The sequence below is a fragment of the Corythoichthys intestinalis genome, chromosome 9 (assembly GCF_030265065.1).
Source record: "Corythoichthys intestinalis isolate RoL2023-P3 chromosome 9, ASM3026506v1, whole genome shotgun sequence".
Classification (NCBI taxonomy): domain Eukaryota; kingdom Metazoa; phylum Chordata; class Actinopteri; order Syngnathiformes; family Syngnathidae; genus Corythoichthys; species Corythoichthys intestinalis.
Window position 1 is genome coordinate 23,989,306 of NC_080403.1, and position 20,009 is coordinate 24,009,314.

Here is a 20,009-nt window from a genome sequence, read left to right on the forward strand (position 1 = left end):
CTGCTCTTTATCATTAATTTACATTTTCAAAACTCACAGAAATAAAGATGCAGCACAATTATTATTGTTTATTTTAATGGGTTGTATAATTGTTGAAAAGGTATATCTACAATTATAGCATACATGTAGAGTATATAGCCCTTCAACATTACTGTGACATAAGGTAATAAATTTGAATTTTTATGTTAAAATTCATCTTTTAAAAAAAGTATTTGCGTATATAAGATTTAATTATTAACTCATGATTGAATTATTATAATGGCTGTTGTAGTGTACTGTTTTGAAGAACTTTAACATTTAAAATAATTTTTTAATGAATGAAAGTTTGGTCAAATGAACTATACTAATTATATTTATTATTTTATATATTGTACATGTAAGTTTATCCCCGATACACAATAACATAATAATCTTTTTTTTTAATTTCATCGTAATATTAAAACATATATGTTTGTTTTCTATATGATATAAAATGCTCAAAATGAAAGCAATGGTATTGGTACTGCCAGTGGTATTAGTATAATTGTGACAATCATATAAGAAATACGACCGCAGGAGGGCACTGTTTTTGCACATGGTTTGGCCCCGCCCGTTAGTGTTTTGAATAGCTCCACTGTTATTTTATTTACGTTATATATATGTGGTTGTATATATACACGCATATTAATATCCATTTTAGCATTATTTGATGAATGTACTATTTTACTTCACAATATAATGTACAACCTATTCGATTAATGGAAACCTACCTTGATTCCACTATGTCCGCCCTCTGAAATCCAAAAGACGTTTCCTATTGGCTGTGGCGGCGAAATGTCCAAGAAGGATTTTGATTGGTTGTGCCAAATCCCACAAACTCGCATGTTTTTATTCCGCTTCCCCTTTCCAGTCACAAGACTTTTTTTATTTTTTTTTATTGTTGTTTTCCTTTCCCACAATTTGCCGTGTCAAAGCTCTTAATTTGGTCAATTCCAGGCAGGTAAGTTGGACTTTTAATAAAACTAATAATAGTTTGCTTTGCACTTCGACTACGTTGCTTTTTGACAGCATAAGTGAAATGTCAAAACGACGTGAAAACCTCAACTAAACACTGCAAACGGATGCTTAAATGTTTAAATTCGAGTTTGTATTTCTTGAAATTGAGTTCAGAACTAGAATTAAGTGACAACATGCACTACTGTTGCAACGTACTGTCTTGTGGAAGCCTGGTGAAGCAAGAAACCTCAGTCAAGGCTTCTGTGATTTACAAACTTAGTTTAAGTACAGACTTTTGTCGTATGCTGTGTGAAAATACCACTAAGTCTTGTAATTGGGACGCAGTTTGTAAATTACAACACAAGGCATTTCAGTGATATGGTGATAATATTTAATAAAATTACGATATAAATGATATCACTAAATGACGTGTTGATTTGACTTCCTCATAGACATGAGTGGCCTCCATCCCATCCTGCTGCTGTTCTTCAGCATCCTGGGTCACCTTCTGGGTGTCACCATGTCACTCTCATCCTTCTCCCAGTTGCCCTTTGCGAGCGTGTGGAATGCTCCCTCTTCAGCCTGCCTCTTGAAGTATGGTGTGGATCTGGACTTGGGCACGTTCAGCATCGCCCAGAACCAAAACCAGACCTTCATGGGCGACGACATAACTGTCTTCTACACGGACAAGTTGGGAGCATACCCATATTACAGCCAAGGGAAAGCGGTCAACGGCGGCGTACCTCAAAACACTAGCCTCGACGAGCACCTTAACATGTCTAGAGATGATATCTGCCATTACATACCTGACAGGGACTTTCAAGGATTGGCTGTGATAGACTGGGAGAGCTGGAGGCCCTTGTGGGAGAGGAACTGGGACACCAAGCAGGTGTACCAGGAAGGATCACGGGCGCTGGTCCGATCCAAGCATACTGACTTAAAACCCGCGCAGGTGGACGCGTTGGCACATGATGAGTTTGAAGCAGCTGCCAGGAAGTTCATGGCGGAGACACTGAAATTAGGCCAGAAGGAGAGACCTGGTGGATTGTGGGGGTTCTATGGGTTCCCCAACTGCTACAACTACTATAAAAGTGGCAACTATTCGGGCCAGTGTCCTGCCGCTGAGTCAGAGAAGAACAACAAGCTGGCATGGCTGTGGAACGTGTCATCTGCACTCTACCCTGACATCTACCTCAGCCAGGAGCTGAGAGGACTCAGTGAAGAGGTTTCGCTTTACGCTCGCCACCGCATTTTGGAGGCCCTCAGGGTGGTGTTGCCAGCTCGGCTCGTCATACCCTACGCCACCATTGTCTACACTTACTCGTTCCAGTTTCTCTCACAGGTCAGTAAAAGTCCTTGTATAGGTTTTTCATGGAGTATGTGATTTGACATTTAGCAAAAAAGAAGCAATATTGAAAAATTCCATTATCACAATGGGTGTTGAAGATTTTACAGACTACACTATGCTATTTTTAACAATGCAGGAGCATCTTGTGTACACCGTGGGGGAGAGCGCCGCCTTGGGTTCAGCAGGAGTTGTGCTCTGGGGAGACAACAATTTCTCCAAATCCAAGGTACAACAGTTTCTACTGTATCTGTCCATTCATTTTCTATATCACTTATCCTCATCAGGATGGCAAGTCCCTAAGTGACACCTATATACAGTAGATCAGGGGTCCCCAACTTTTTTGCACCACGGACCGGTGTTATTTGGGTCTTATTTTTTCACGGACCGGTGTTCTGACAAATTTTGCAACCCATCAAAAATTGCAACGATGCGGTTCTGCGCATGCACGTAACGTTAAACATAGCCGCAAAATGCGCAAATGCAGCGATTCCAAAGTAAACACTACAAACTTTCTTGAAAGAAAGGAATATTAACTTACGTTTGATCATGTAGAAAAGTTCTCCTCAGATTCATCCTGCCATGTAAGCTTCACACGACAGCTGCACACCGCGCTCACCATTAACGACTTCGCCTTGTCGTTAAACATTAATGAAGAAGCCCCCTTCACAAAGATACGATGTTGGAAATTGTAGCAAGGTTTTCAACGCTCTTGTCGCGATGTCAGGATATTCCAGAATGACTTTAATCCAGAACCTCGGTAGAGTTGTTGTCTCAAATGTACGTTTAATAAGGTCGCCGTCATTTGCGATCTCTCTGTTTATTCACAAACGGGTCACAAATCCACTCCTTCGCAGTTCTTGGGTCTTCGAGGTTGTAGGCTCATCAGGTGCCCTTTTTGCCGTAAAAATATCCTTTTCGGCGTAAAAATATTTCCAAAGACGTCTGTTTTCCTGTTATCTTCGCTCGTGTGGGGGCTAATTATTTCCGGGAACAAATGTGCTGCGCCGCGGCCTAGTAATACGCTATTATTATGGAGGACAAGCACACATAGATATATTATATTCACAAACAAGATGTACAGGTAGCAGTCCAATCAATGGACTTCTATGACATCATTGTAATCTATCCCGTAGTATTATATCTAGAGTAGACAGAGATATTGGTGTGTTAAGCAGGGGCACAGGGTTAATTCGGCCAGAATGCGGTCGTTATTAAATTATTTTTTTCTTTGCGGCCCGGTCGCAAATGCGCCACGGACCGGTACCGGTCCGCGGCCCGGCAGATGGGGACCCCTGCACTAGATGACCTTTGGCAAGGATACATCCTGAACTAGTCACAATAAAGCACATAAGTACTAACACAAAGAAGTCTTGGATGCTTTTTGAAGAATGAAAATGACAAATTATAAAGAGTAAATTCAGCAAATATACTACCACCCAAGCTTTTTTTAGGGTGGCATCAAACCATTATATACTGTATATATGTATGTATATATGTGAAGAAATGGGACAACTTTACTATCTAAGAATAACTAGTGCTAATATGCTTCTCCAAAATACAATAAAAACGGACTCTTAAGACACTGATTAGCATAATCGCTAACTAGCTTAGCGCTGACTCCGTGCTAAGTAGTAACATCAACAAAACTACAAACAATACAGTTGGCTTCATTTACTCACCTCTGACGGAGGCACACTGGATCTAACACCACAAAAGACAATCCAACTCTCGACACTTGTAATGTTATCGATTCAGCAACCAAACCTGAGTGTAGCGGTGAACTCTCTCACTCTAATCACTGGCACGCGTGCGCGTGCAGCCTCACGTGACACACAAACAAGGACCCAAACGGGACTGCTCATAGCTACCAGCAAAAATCGATTATCAAATTCGTTGGCAACTAATTTATTAATCGATTTATTCGATTAGGTGTTGCAGCCTTAAATATAAGCTAAATATTAGGGCTGTCAAACGATTAAAATTTTTAATCGAGTTAATTACAGCTTAAAAATTAATTAATCGTAATTAATCGCAATTAATCGCAATTCAAACCATCTATAAAATATGCCATATATTTCTGTAAATTATTGTTGGAATGGAAAGATAAGACACAAGATGGATATATACATTCAACATACGGTACATAAGGACTATTTGTTTATTATAACAATAAATCAACAAGATGGCATTAACATTATTAACATTCTGTTAAAGCGATCCATGGATAGAAAGACTTGTTGTTCTTAAAAGAAAAATGTTAGTACAAGTTAGAGAAATTTTATATTAAAACCCCTCTTAATGTTTTCGTTTTAATAAAATGTGTAAAATTTTCAATCAAAAAATAAACTAGTAGCCCGCCATTGTTGCTGACAATAATTACTTACACAATGCTCATGGGTCATGCTCAGCCTATAAAATCAGTCGCACCCAAATGCCAGCAGAGGGCGGCAAAACTCCATAAAACACAACAAGTGAGCGTTTCACTGTGTACTGCCATTTAAATCTCTCTGAGCGGGGCATCTGCGTTAAATGCGTCAAATATTTTAACGTGATTAAATTAAAAAATTAATTAACGCCCGTTAACGCGATAATTTTGACAGCCCTACTAAATATCCCAGTTGACATTTTTTGTTGTCAATGGCAATGAATGAGTTAATATTATGTACGTTTTAATGCACAATAAAAATTAATGTAAGCAATATTTTCGGGTGAGTTTGTGCTGGAGTTATTGTGAATTTTTTTGTTTTGTTTTTCCATTTGGAGGGGGGTTGGAATTTACTAAATAGATTTTAAATAAACATGCTTCTTGGTGTGAGAACATTAAAAAAAAAAAAAAAAAAAATATATATATATATATATATATATATATATATATATATATATATATATATATATATATATATATTGGAAAATATTTTAATAAAGGGCAGAAAGAGATTTTAAAAAGGCACTGCAATGATTTTCTTAAATGATTTTAATGAAAATGTACAATAAATAACAAAATACTGTATGGTAAAATAAAATCATATAAAATATTTATGCTAAACATATTAACATCAGACATACAGTACTGTGCAAAAGTTTTAGGCAGGACACCTGCCTAAAACTTTTGCACAGTACTGTATATATATTTTTTTAATTATTAAATTTCTTAGGATCATGGAAGCTTCCACTTGGGGAAAATATATACATACAGTACATCCTGTATATACATAATATAATAAAAATATACAGTACTGTGCAAAAGTTTTAGGCAGGTGTCCTGCCTAAAACTTTTGCACATTACTGTATATATACTGTAGATATAGATTATTTGAATAGCACATCAAAAAACCTTACCTATCATAGTTATTTATTTTTATGATTATTATTATTTTTATAATTTCTTTATAGACAGATATGCTATCATTGATGAAACATAATAATAAATATTTATATTATGAATTGTAATCTCATACATTGCTTTACATGATATATTAATATGGAAAAAAAAAAAATCACATGAAATATGATGGCCCGCCACTGAGACAAGATTTAACACAATATTGCCATATTTTAGATAATTGGAGTAGCTACAGTACACAACAATTCAGCAATTAATCAATCTAATTAATTAATCGGCAAAAAAAAAAAAAAATCAGAAAAAGAAAAATCGGGCTAAGAGCATCCTTATAACATACCTACCAAATTTCCTTCTGATCTGTGCACAAATAACCGAGAATTAGCCATTTTAATTAGTGTCCTCACCATGAAGATGAGCAAAGCGAGTGACTTTTTGAGCCCTCCCTCTTGGCAGTATATTGATATTTCAATGACATTTTATGGGCCTAAAGGTCCAGTTGTCTGAATTACACGATTACAAAATTGAATTCTAAACTGCTGACCAATGGATTACTCCGGCCAACACCTGCATTGACAGTCACCATTCCGATCAATACTTCATTCCTTCCCCTCAGGCTTCTTGCAATGCTGTCAAGTGGTATATCGACAAGACCCTCGGTCCTTATTTGGTCAACGTGACGTCGGCGGCCGTCCTCTGCAGCCGGGCCATGTGCTCGGCCAAAGGCAGGTGCGCCAGGCGAGACCCCCAGTCACGAGCCTATCTCCACCTTCCTGCCACCCACTGGAAAGTGGTGGCAGAGGAGAGGCCGCAAGGCGGGCGCCGCTACACTGTACTGGGACAACTCAAAGAGGAGGAGGTGACGTTTATGAGGTCCAAGTTTGAGTGCAAGTGTTACTCGGGGTGGGTGGGCGACAGTTGTTCCACGCCCCGGCGTGAGTGAATGCCTATCCAGTAAGCAACGACGCACGTGTGCGCGCGCGCGCGTGTGTGTGTGTGTGTGTCTGTGGATGATCAATTTTCAGTGCCACTTATGGCGGTAGATGTCTATAGACGTCAATGGCAGACAATGTTTTAAATACTTTATAGGGCAGCAATTAATCAAGTATGTACTTTTTTGTCCCCCTGCTCAAGACCTTTGTGTAGAATTGTCCTTGACCAGCAGGTGGTAATGTAGTACAATTTTAGGGAATTGAGTAGAGTCGGAGACTATTTTCAATTTAAGACGTGCAAAAATGGGACACTAGCAATTTTTTTTTTTCACCTTTATGGAACATGAGTATCTGTTGCAGCTGATTTTACTGAGCTAAAGTAACATATTATTCAAGAAGATGAGTGAAAATGAAGTTAGATTCCCTAGTTTAATCAAGTTGTTTATACTCTCGCTCACACAAACACATGTACTTAGTGTTCCCGCAGGTCCTTAAAATGTCTTAACTTCAAAATCTGGATAATCGAGGTCTTAAATTGTCTGAATTTTAATGTAATTGCAGTAGGTACTAAATTTCCAGATGATGCGTTTAATGCCAGGAAAATCCTGTAGTCTGCCGTAAAACTTCTAATGGTGTGTATTTGTTTTGTTAATGGCCATGTACTAAATATGAGAGTTTGGGATTAATATACGTTATACAGCACGTTGCCAGCAACCTCAGTGTACGTCAGCGACTTGATTTGTCGCTATCACGCCATTTCCTGGTTATTAGCAGTTGTAGAGGTGAGCAGGAATATGCAGAGATTGGGAAGTGAATTTAATCAAACATGGATAGGAGATGGTTTATTTTAGAGGTAGTTGTGTTAAGGCAGGATAGGCAAAGCCAGTGCGGACCAAAATGCGACCCTGACGCAGACGAAGTGTGAAGTGATATTTATTTAGCACAGGCAAGGTGTTGTGTGGCTGGCAGGGGAAGTGAGTTTGTGAATGGCTGTGGCAGGTGGCTTCATTCACACAGGAGGCCTGGCTGGGTGGGTGCGTGTCCTGAAGGCGAAGAATGCAATAGTCAATTGTTCAACAACGAGAGTCAAAACTACAGGCTTATTTGACCGATGTACCAATGTTGCTTGATGCCCAGGCCGCTCCTTAAAAGCAGTGGTGATTGCGGACGAGCTGACAGTACACCACACCCAGCCAGCCAAGCTCTAATCATTGCCACAGGTCAAAACAGAAAGTCTTACAATAATAAAAGCCAAAGTAGAGGGGAGTGGGGGCAAGGACCACCACAGGTTGGCCCTTGGTGTCAATAACAACAGTGCCCGAGGGCAGTCGGGATATAACAATATATCGAAAAGGTGATCTATCGCAGTACTTTTTAGCTAGTTGTCAATATTTTCCCACCATTAATCAATATCTCGTTTTAAAAAGGTAGTATCGTTTAAAAATGAATAAATACACAAACAAACTAACCAATGTTTTTTTTACCAAAATCTGCCATTAGAATAGTGTTAGCTCACTAGCTCACATCCAATTCATTTTGACTGAGACTTTTGTGGGAAGTTACTGGTCGTGTTCTGTTCATTTTAGGGAATTTACAGGTTGCTTCCTGTTGATTTTGTCTCTTCCTATTCATTTGGTTACACTCTTGACTCTTGAGTCACTTCCTTTTCAGTACTCAAAATAAAGAGGAAGTGATCTGTAAAGGCCCCAAAAGGAAAAGGAAGTGACCAAAAATCAACAGGAAATGACGTGAAATGCCCCAAAATTAACTCGTTGCCTGGCATTGGCTACCACTGACGGCCATAGACGTCCAATCCGTTTGAAGTGGGAGGGATGCCAGATAATGTTCATTCGCCGGACCAATGGATTACTCCGGCCAACGCCTGGATTGACAGTCACCAGTCCGAACAATACTGGATGTCTACTTGTGAAAAACTCATTCCAATTCACAGCAGAAGAATGAAAATAGTTTTTCTGTTTATTAGTTGTTTTGTTGCATATCCTAGAATGATTTCCTGACAATGTATTGATAATTGTTGTAACGCCATATCGTGAGATCGTTATCGTGAGCAAATTGTATCTTATCATGAGGAACCCAGAGGTTCCGACCCCTTGCAAAAAGACTTTTTCGTTCGGAACAATGGGGGTCTAAGCCGTCGAGTCGCACATGAGAGGTGCAATGAAAGCAGTTTTTTTCATCAGCAGAAATTTATGCGACATGTTTCAGTAAAAGGCTTAAAAAGCATTAAATTTGACTTTTAGAAATGGTGCAAGAACCCTGGTACTGGATTGTACTACAATAGTAAAACCCACTAAAGTGTTAAAAGCCTATGGTTAAAGTATGGAGTTTCCCACTACTTAAAAGTGTTTTTTTTAGCAATTTTAAATTGTTGCATTCTTTTTTTTATGACTGGAAAATGTATACAGCATTTTGCACAATATGTTATTAAGTCAAATTGGCATTTATGCAACTAATGTTAGTACAAAGCGCTGACAAAATGGACTTATTCGGTCAATGTCAATATTTTGATATGTATGATACTTTATTAAATATTAAATATAATATTGAATAGGTGTCCTTGTGAAAGCACCTTCCACAATTTTCAAATGTCTGTAAGCCAATTAGATAGATATTTTTCAAGTGCACAGCTAAAACGATCGGTATCATTGTTGGTATCAAGCTGCTTAGTTGGTTGCTTGCTCACGCCTCGCCGGAACATCACACTGGGCGTGCGTCAAAGTATGACGCTTGTGTTTGCAGGTACTGCTACACATGAATCTTACCAATTATCCCATCCTTTTTCTCCCGCTGTCATGAGTCAGTTAAATTTATTTATTATTTGTGTGCCTGCACCGTTGCAATTGTGTAAATAAAATAATGAAGCAAAATCTGATCATCTTAAATTGGCTGTTATTAACAACAAGCACAATTCCAGAATTTAATGTTCTATTTCATCAATCAATCTGACAAGCAAAGTGTTTGGGAAAGGCAAGGAAATGCATTTTGTATTATAAAATCATTAAATCAATCCTTAAATTAGTATTTGAAATACCAATTACTCATTTGCTGCCATTGACGGCGATGGACATCAAATCCCAGCCCACACAGTTATAATAGATTTGACGTTATCTGCCATCAGTGGCTTCAAATTAGTTAAAAAGTCACTGAAATCTATAGAATGTTGTTTGAATAATTGTAAATTAATCAACCAATATACTAATGAAAAAAAAAATCCATTAAAAATGAAAAATTAAATCACATCAGTACTATAACATCAACGAAAATGTCATCAAGTAAGTAGCGGTTTAATAGTTAATTAAGACTTTCATAAATAATTGTTTAAATATGTGTCTTAGTAGTATTTTTTTCTAGTTAGTGGGTAAAAAAATATATAAATAAACAAAAAATTTTAAATGAATAAAAATAACACAAAACAAAAAAGTAATTTATATTAGATAGTGGGAATTTGAAAGTGCAAAAATAAGTCCAGTCAAACTAAAAAACATACAAAATATAATGTAAAAATAATCATTATAATAAAAATAATAATAATGATAAGAACAAATGAATGTGCTTCATATTTTAAGCAAAAAACGATCCTAAAAAAATATAAATCAATGTGCTTATTATTACTTAAAATTATAAACTCACATTCATTATTGATATTTATTAAATGGTAGCGCCCCAAGCCTCTATGCCAAATGTATGATTGATGTATGATGATGAATGATTTCAAAAATTAATATATTAATAATAGCCCGCAAAAACTCTTTGTCCAATATAACAATAATGAGCCACGTTATCCAGTTTGCACATTTTTCTGCCATTTCTATTCAACCTGGACAGCAACTACGCGGTCATTTGTTACGATTTAGTAGGAATTTAATATCTACACCGAGGTACAGTCAAGCTCCTATCTTACCTGCACTTATCTTTTATGATTTGGTCCTGTGAGTCAGCATTGATGTTATTATGAGGATTTATGTATTAGCATCAAGAAGATTTCTTTGCGTTTGCAGTAAAATGAATACAAATGAATCTCACATCTTTAATATCGTATCAGGGGAAATTAGAATGCCATTTCACGCAAAGGTTTATGATCTTTATTGAAAATCATAAATTGGTGAAGGTAAGCTGTTAAGACTTCGACAGTGTGTATATGCTTTTGTGTGTGTTTATGTTAAGCCGATTGTCACCCATTAAACCTGTTGACGTCAAGCATGTGCCCTGTGGGAATTAATTACTGCGTACACAATAAACACAATAATTCCAACAAATATGATATAAGATTCCTTTACTTTCTTAAGCTTTCTCAACATCCATAGAATATTGTTTTTTTTTCTCTGAGTATGTATACTCCAAATATACTAAATGAAAAAAATGCAGTCTTTATTCATCCGGGGAAAAACGTTATAACCCTTTACCCTTTTTTTTAGTAATCTGCAATAAAATGTGGAATTAAAAAGCAGCAATTTCCTTGCCTGGCACCGCCAGACTATTCTCCCTGTATTTTTCAAGAACTGTGAGAAGAGTCTGGGACCCATCTTCTTTTTGGCCTTTCGAGCCAGAACGAAATAATCCATGCAATCAGATTCATTTATTTGCGTGACGTGTTCTTAACGAGCAACGTCACTCTTGCCCGTTGGAAGTCGTCCCCACAGCAACACCGATGGCGAACGGGAGAGCCCAGACTATGTTCCAATCCACGGTAAATTCAGTTTTAAATGACCACAACACATCGAGACGCTAAAACCAACAGTCGGTCTCGCGCTAGCCATGTTGAATAAACTTCTCCGTTCTCCCCTCTCCTCGTATGTTTATGCCCTCGCGCTAGAGTTTCTTGTCGCTTTATCAACGGCACGTCCGCCCGTCGCTGATTGGTCCACTCCGCTGTCTGTTTGTGTGGCTTGCTCCGCCCTGGGAATTTGATCCGCCAAACGGTCGACAGACTCTGTTGCTGGAACAGCGGTGAGTATGGTGTACCCAGTGGTGGACTTGGCAATTTAGGGGCCTCAGGCGAACATATCCAGGGGCCCTCTTCATGGGTCAGGGGTTAAAAAGGTGAGAAGGGTGTGGAGGAAATATGTTCCGGTACTCTAGGGCTGTCCTAAACGACAAATATTCTCCTGATTATTCAGCCGACTAGTTTTACGATTAGTCAACTAATCTAATAATTTTCTTTTTTTTTTTTTTACTAATTTAGCAATTAAATTTTTGTTGATGCTTATTAATTCACAAAACCATTTTGGAACACTTAAATTTTTTATTAAAGTACAAATAATCATGTAAATAACAATAATTAATCACTAATAAAAAAAAAATGAGGTCAAATGCTGATAGCATTAAGAGAAGAATGGAAAGTAAACAGATTCAGAACACTGACTTTGCCTTTCCAACATTATTCAAAACAATTCTTTAAAAAAAAAAAAAAATCTATCACTATTATTATTAGAGCTGGGAATCTTTGGGCACCTAACGATTCGATTACGATTACGATTCAGATGGTACGATTCGATTCTAAAACGATTATTGATGTACCCCCCCCCCCCCCCTTTTTTTTTTTTTTTTTTTTTTTTAATATTTTGTACATTTGTTCCAAAATTGTTCAAAAATACTCTCAGGCTAAACCAAACTACTATTTCAGTATCAAGTTAACATATAGCAGTAAACAAATATACAAAAATAACAGTAAATAAAAAACTCCAGTCCCCATTCTGTATCAGCAGCTTTAAACTACATTCAATTAATTTAATGTTGTGAATCAACCGTTAAAGTTGTTAAAATTGCTCCCGTTAATCCATAATTTCCCTTTTGTCAACTTTCGACATGTGAAAGTTTTAAAACTATTTTAAAGATAGATTCAAGTCAATATTTTACCGATTTAGGAGTATTTTAGATAAAAAGTTAATTAGGTTTGCTTGGAAGGTTCGCTACAACAGCCTTGCAGAGAAGTGTACTGCTTTAAGATGGCGGCCGTTTACTACGTCTGCATCTAGCTTTTTGTAGATGTGCTGCAAACGCTACCGCTACCGTAGTGCATCTAGTCTTATATAAATGATATCTACCATAACATTATGTGGATGATGTACTTTTGTAGCAGCTTCAGGTATGTTGTTGTATTTTTTTTTTTATCTCGTGGCATGAGTTAAGCTAAAGCCGTGAGTTGAGCATTGGCATTACCCGAGGGGCCGGGTAATGAGAAGCATGATGTTTAGCTACTCTCGCTCCGTTGCTCATTGACTGTGCGGCGCGCTGAGTGTGTTGTACTTCCGCTTTACTTGGCATATTTCAATAATCGGAATTTGGATGTTTGTGAATCGTTCTCGAATCTTCCACGGCCGAATCGCGAATAATCTAAGAATCGGAAATTTTGCACACCTCTAATTATTATAGTATACTACAGTATATAATAGTAGTATAATAATTATAATAATTATTCATTGCCAATCATATTTGTCATAAAGAGTGTCATTTGAAAGCTATTCTTAGTGTAGAATCTGTATTGTGTATTATTTACTCAACATATTATAATATTAATTCTGAAGTATGTTGGATTAACTCCAGAAATCGTTATTTATATGACGAACATGACGTGCTTTTTTTTTTTTTTTTTTTTTAATTTTCACCGGAGGTAAGCTTTACACTCCGTAAAAAAACATTCTTTGTCATTGCTTGTGGTGTCACTAGTAGATTTAAAATTTTTTTCGTTAGCAAATGCTGTTAACCAGCTGTTGAGTGTTATTGTATGACTGATTGGAACTGTACTGCATTGTTTCGCCACAGGGTGTGCTGTCGTGTAAGAAGAAGAAAGTTTAAAGAGGCATTAGCGGCCTGTTCTCAACTTCTCCCTCACTGCACTTTGGCTCTCATCGAGAGCACGTTTGCTCATGTGTTCGAAATAAACGATAGCCGACGTGCAAAGCAGCAAGTCAGCTGTAAAAATAGCGAGCTTAGTGGTGTGAAAAATGCACGAGAGCTAAGTGAAGCTAACGAACAGCTAAGCGGAGCTAAGCGATGCTAAACGGGGCTAAGCGAAGCTAAACGGCGCTAAATGAAGCTAAGCGACTGATACCCAGTCCGTCGTCGGGGAACAGTCCATTGTGTGTGTGTGTGTGTGGGTGGGGGATAATATAAATGCAGCATTCAAATGGCTTTCTTTTTTGTTTTGTTATTTGTTTGTTTGGTATGCTGACATAATTGTACATGATGAATAGTTGGGGGTGCTGCTGGCTCCGGTGGCCCAAGCACTTACTCGTTGGGGCAAAGGCAGCTGGTTGGGGGCCCCCTACTGGTTGGGGGCCTAAGGCGATCGCCCACTTCGCCTGAATAGTAGATCCGCCTATGGGTATACCAGGCAAGCAATTTACCCTACAAACGTCTCATGTAGCCTCTTCTAAAATGCTGAAATTCTGCCAGCTGCTGTTGGATGAGCAACACAAAAGAGTGCACAGTCTTCCGCCTAAGCTGCCAAATTCAAAGGATCACCATATTTGGCAGAGTGAGCACTACCTCTAAGTATGAAACTAGTTATTATGAAATTCCTTTTATGACCTCTGTGACCTTGGCCCTCTTTACCCCAAAATGGGTAATTCGGTAATTAATCAGATTCAGAATATTTATGTCATTGGTACAAAGAGCACAACGAAACTTTGATTGGAACTTCCATACAGCTAAGTTGGTAAAGTGCAAAACGCATATAATAAATACCCTTAAGTGTAAGACCATAAAAAAGAAATATATATATATATATCAGCGCTAGTTGCCAATGTTATTGAATGGCATAAATAGAATTCAGCATATTTTGTCAAAGGTTTTCTTGCAATGCACATTATTGTACTTAGCATTATGCTAGCGCAGGCTATTCAAGGCTTCCAAAAAGGCGATCCATTCCAAGAAGGCGTCATTAAAATTGAAAAGTCACAATAGCAATCCATTGCAATGTTACGGGTCTTTTGTTGATCTATCGTGTTGTATCTCATTTTATGTGCTGATTAAGAGGCTGATAAATGTCTCCCTGAGCATTTCCTGCCTTGTACCCGGCCGTCAAGGGGCTTGTGGATCACAGCCCATTTGCGGGGATTTATCTGTTTAATAAGTGTTGACTGTTGTGCTGTGTGTACTCCTCTGGGCCACGTAATGACTTTTCTGTCGTCACTAAATACCCCGATGCTGAGCCTAAATGGTCTAGCATCCGGCGTCCGTTTCATCCCTCGTTCCCATTAAGATCGTGGCATCTTTCTTCAATTCAGAAGAGGTTTGGCGCACTCGCATAAAAGGTCGGTGGCTTTCGTTCTGTGCTGAAGAACAAGCGTGACACTTGTAACTCCCTCTGAGTTTCTTGAAAGTCTCCGTCCTCCTCTTCGTCAGGTTGGCCAACATGGACACAGGTGCGGCGGTGACCATTCTGGTAGCGCTGATGGTGCTGGCGGGCGTGAGCCAAGGGGTCTTCGTCGGAGGTGCCTCAAACGACTATGAGGACACGACGCCCGGCGAGTTGGAGGATGTGGAAAAACGCTTGATGGACATGGTGAGACAGAAGATCAAAAACGTTATGCATCCACTGTTGGCTGCCATTAATGGTGATGGACGTCCAGGCCGTTTTGACTGAGAGGATTGACAGCAATTATTTGCTGCCAGCCTCTCCCAGTCAGAATGGCTTGGATGTCTATCACCATCAATGGCAGCCAATGAATTAGAATCAAAATACAGCTAAAATATATATATACTGTATAATGGTAAATGGTGTTATACTTATATAGCGTATGTATGTTGTTATCCTTGGGCTTCATTTACATGAATTTTGTTTATATTCTAATCATCTTAACATTCATTATTCATTCTTCAAATATTTAAAAGATTTTATGAAGACATTTTATGGAAAAATATTGTCAACAGTAATAAAAACTAAACGAACATGTGCAGTTTTAGTAAAAGATTGGCTATATCCATTTGTAAATCATTTAAATACATAAAAAACAGTGCATCAAATCAAGTGAAAAAATACAAATTCTCAATAAAAAAAATAAAAAATGCAGTAAACATCCACAAATTCAATGAATACAAATAAAAATACCGATCTAAATTTTTTCCCGGATTATTCAGGAAACACAAAAACTGAAAAGTTCGTGGAATTTTCTATATTTACTCAACGTTTTTTGTAAAAAATGACATTGGCAAAGTCTTTATAAGGTTAAGTTTTTATTTAAATTAGCAAACATAGTCATTTGCCCTTTAAAGGGTTGAAGCGGCGATAGACGTCCAGTCAATTTTGACTGGGAGGACTGGTAGCGATCGAACGAGAACCAAGCATTCATTCAAAATTCAATTTTAGCAGATGCAAAGCCTAAGCAACGCGACCCATGCATTTCAGCAGGGGTATTTATGATTAAATTTGATTTCCATTAACCCCTTATGAAGCGCTCATTTAACTCACAGGCTGCCATTGATGGCGATAGAGACGTCCAATCCATTTTCACTGGGAAGGCTTGCAATAATCATTCGATTGTTGCCAACTCCCAGTCAAATTGTATTGACCGTCTATTGCTGTCAATGGCTATGAAACATGATCACTCAATGCTAGTTATCTCAACTGAAATGGATTTGATGTCTACAACTGTCTATGGCAGTGATGAAGTTTAAAAAAAAAAAAAAAACATGAAATAATCTGTGTTGAAATGGGCCCACATGCAACCCTCAGTAAGAACCTAACAAGGCAGTGCAATACCCAGTGTGTATTAGTAGACGAGATTCCTCAAAATGTGGGCGTGTTTGCCATGTCTTGCCTTTTTTGGGGTCCACCAGGACAGCGGCGCGGACGATCGTCTGCTGACTGCGCTGCTCAGAGCTCTTCTTCTGGGATCTCGCAGAGAATCCCGGAGCTCTGTGCTCCACGAACCACAGAGGTTGGTGCAAATTAACTCATTGACTTTTATTGACAGTGATAGATGTCTAATTCATTTAAATAATTTCTGTCAGGCCTCCCAGTTCAAATGAATTGGAAGTCTATCACCGACAATGCCACTAAAACATGACCATTCACTCATAATTCTCGTCTTTCCGGGCAGATTCGGCCGCTCGTCCAGAGGTCCGATTGTGCTGGATGACCACCACAACTCACCCGAATGGGAGGAGGCGCCCAGCCAGATTTGGAGTATGGCTGTGCCTCAGAGGTTTGGCAAGAAATAAAAGAGGAAACGCCGAGCCAACTGGGCCATAACATCTTGAGGAAAATATCTTGTTTTGTCCATGAAAGCTCACACGTATTTAGCTATAAAACAGAGTTTCAAAAAAAAAAAAAAAAAAAAAAAAAGGTCTCTTTATGGTCACCAACATGATATTAATTATAATTGGACTAAATTTAATACAACAGTTTGTTTTTCTTCCAATAATAATAAAGGAGCCTTCTGGAGTTTTACTCATAAGTGTGCGCAGAATCATTTCATTGATCAAATTGTACCTTAAACACAAAATAAAATATTAGTTTAAAGCAGTGGGTGCGTGTTTTTGGTGCAACCCTTTAAGACAGGGGTGCCCAAGTCCGGTCCTCGAGAGCCCCTATCCAGCTTGTTTTCCATGTCTCCCTCCTTGAACACACCTGAATCAAATGATCAGCTCATCAGCAAGCTCTGCAGGAGCCTGATAATGATCCTGATTATTTGAGTCAGGTGTGTTGGAGGAGGGAGAAATGGAAAACAAGCTGGATAGGGGCTCTCGAGGACTGGACTTGAGCACCCCTGCTTTAAGAGGACACCTTTTTCACCAATCTGCTGTTTTACAAGTGCAATCAGTCGATTGCAGTCAGGTGTTTCTCATTTCTGCTGAAACCTCATTGGTTAAACTGTCTGTGCTGGGTGAGTTGGAACAAAGACCAGGACCCACTGCGGCCCTCGAGGACCAGTTTGCCCACCCCGGGTTTAAAGTCTAAAAAAAAACAAACAGTAGAATTGTTTAGGAAAAAATAAGAAACTTATGAATGATCATTTTTTTAAATAAATACATGTATCCATAGGTATTTGTTGAAATAATGATAAAAAAAATCTTATTTCAACATAAAATGCAGTAAAATAATTAGTAAAAACATAGACAAACCACTGGGCCAGTGACTTTTGAGGTTCAATGGCTCTACTATCAAAACCACTGGCCCAGGTCAACGTGTCAGTTATTGAGACCAATAATCATGAAAAAGGAACAATTTGCTTGTATAATATTAGGTAAATTTGATTAAAAGTACAACAAAACGGTGCAAAAACATGAATCTAGCGCAAATGATTCAATACCAATTCCATAATCACAGCCATAATCATTCCATAATCACTCCAGTTACATGAATAACCCCAAATCAACTCCACTGACCACTTACACATATTTTAGTGTTTTCAGCAAACAAACACGCACAAATAAAAAGATTTTTTCTTGGGAGTTCCAGGGGGAGGCAGACCCGCGGGAAAGCCCTGTGCCTCGGCGGAGCTTTCCTGTCTTCCCCCTACCGCCCGCTGGAAGTCTCAATGGCAACAGTTTACAAGTCAAAGAGATGACGAAGGCAATTATGGCGAACGATTTTCAAGCTGGACTGTCATTATGACGATATTATTATCTCTATAGTCACGCGAATGAATTATCACTTTATTTTCATACCATAGGTTTCATACTCATTAACTTTTCTCGAACTTGCTTGTCTGCATATTTGGGCATTGATCTACACACCTCAGAGTAAACCTCGTTTTTTTGTCTCATCGTAGCCGAACCAGCAGTCGCGCCAATGGGGCTGAAACTTTTCATGTTGGATTTCGCTTTCCCTCAACTCCTCTGGTGACTTTCTCTTTCTCGAGTGGTCTTTTTTCCCTGTTGCTTGGTCGGGTGCTTGGGGTTTCAGAAACATGTCTTGTAGTTTAACGTTAGATGGGTACTGAAATACTGACAATAAATCAGCAGCAGTAATTAGGTTGTGCGCATTCACAGGGGAACAAGCAAAGTGTGTTTACACCCCCAAGTGACATAATTCATACAATTTTTGAGACACGAATGTTTGACCAATTTAAAAAAAAAAACTAGTAGGTGCAGACTTCAGACATGAGCATTTACTGTTTGAGCAGCATATTCTACAATAAGCTGCAGTATGGAATACACAATTCATCCAAAAAAGAGCCTTGAAGCTATTTAATCCTGCTTCCAATTGATGCTTCTTCTCAAATTAATCATAAAACAAAAGTAATTAAACATTGTGTGTGTGAAATAGCAAAACAAGTACTACCACAGTATCTGACTCTGACAACATCCACTCATAACTAAAGAAAATACTATCAACAAGAGTGTTCCTGCAAAGAAATGTACGATTATATTATCATGGGTGATGATGATGATGATGCCTCTCTCCGACACTGAAGAGAGAGAGTGAGCGAGAATGTGTTTGTCACGCTGGCTCTTCCTGCCGCAGAGCTCCGAGCGCGCCAATACGTAGAGTGGGAGGCGTCGGACGAGGGCGGGCCTTAAGAGCGAGCGGGCCAATGCGAGCAAAGGAGAGGCGCTCTCAGCCCGGAGTGCCCTTGTCGTCTCAGCATCGCGATCCACAGAGGAGGCGAGCCGCGCCAGGCAGGTGCTTGCAAGTAGGTCACATTCAAGATTTGGCCGGGATGCCAATAAATGATGCAAAAGTGCACTTTTGAGGATACATTGCCAAGCCCTGACGCTGTACTTGTTTTTTGATTCCTATTTTTACATTTTTGTATTTTTTTTCTTTTTGCTCTTCACTTTCTTTGCAATCCTTCTCACACAGTGGAGTCCTTGTTCTTCCTTTTTGCTCTCTTCAAGGACTGCTGACACTCAAGCACACGCACACAGCCGCCATGGAAACCGGCAGCCCCAGAAAGATCCAATTCACTGTCCCTCTACTGGACACCCACCTGGACCCAGAGGCAGCTGAACAGGTAACGACACTCGCAAGATGTTATGTTTCAGAGGAACTAAGTTGAATGTTTGACGAAGAATTTTCTGAGATAAAAAGTCCTTACCCTTCAGGAAGAACAACATTACAGTTCCGAGGAAAAAAAGTTTGTGTTATTTTGATTTACAAATAAGTTGTGTATTCACAAAGCAAGGGAAGGAGAGTAAAGTAGATTAACAAAAAATGGACAGTCACATAAAGGATTTAACCCCTTAATCCCTGAATGTACACTACATTCAACACAGATACATAAAGTATTAGCGGAATACACTCAGGTGACTTGAAGTTCCGCTCTGAGACCCCCAATTTGGCCATATTTCAAAATTGTCCTATATGCATGTGTGATACATCATTGGAAAGCTTAAAATCTCTATTTTCTGGGGGAAGAACAATTTTGAGCAGGAGGGCATTTTTTAAAATTTTTTTTAAAAATGTTTTTTGAACAGCAAAACCCTATCTGGAGAAGAGAGCACG

The 20,009-nt window shown here is 38.6% G+C and overlaps 3 protein-coding genes across 7 annotated transcripts in view; all 3 read left to right on the plus strand.

Moving 5' to 3' along the window:
- Positions 1-841: 841 nt before the first annotated feature.
- Positions 842-10,871, plus strand: hyal1 (hyaluronidase 1). The gene is made up of 4 exons (XM_057846925.1): positions 842-979; positions 1,428-2,317; positions 2,460-2,549; positions 6,280-10,871. Exons 2-4 carry the CDS (start codon positions 1,430-1,432, stop codon positions 6,604-6,606), a joined length of 1,305 nt encoding a protein of 434 aa, XP_057702908.1. The 5' UTR covers positions 842-979; positions 1,428-1,429; the 3' UTR covers positions 6,607-10,871.
- Positions 10,872-12,189: 1,318 nt separating this feature from the next.
- On the plus strand, positions 12,190-17,103 carry npffl (neuropeptide FF-amide peptide precursor like). Its single transcript, XM_057846926.1, has 4 exons — positions 12,190-14,871; positions 14,963-15,122; positions 16,397-16,497; positions 16,660-17,103. Exons 2-4 carry the CDS (start codon positions 14,973-14,975, stop codon positions 16,778-16,780), a joined length of 372 nt encoding a protein of 123 aa, XP_057702909.1. The 5' UTR covers positions 12,190-14,871; positions 14,963-14,972; the 3' UTR covers positions 16,781-17,103.
- Positions 17,104-17,323: 220 nt separating this feature from the next.
- The window catches only part of LOC130921584 (protein phosphatase 1 regulatory subunit 1A-like), a 50,088-nt gene continuing 47,402 nt past the window's right edge, over positions 17,324-20,009 (plus strand). For 2 of the 5 annotated variants that reach the window (XM_057845647.1, XM_057845651.1), the window contains exon 1: positions 17,324-19,518. In XM_057845647.1, the coding sequence (XP_057701630.1) occupies positions 19,438-19,518 (81 nt within the window). In that variant the 5' untranslated portion in view covers positions 17,324-19,437. The remainder of the gene's footprint in view (positions 19,519-20,009) is intronic. The other 3 variants (XM_057845650.1, XM_057845649.1, XM_057845648.1) reach the window with 3 other exon arrangements.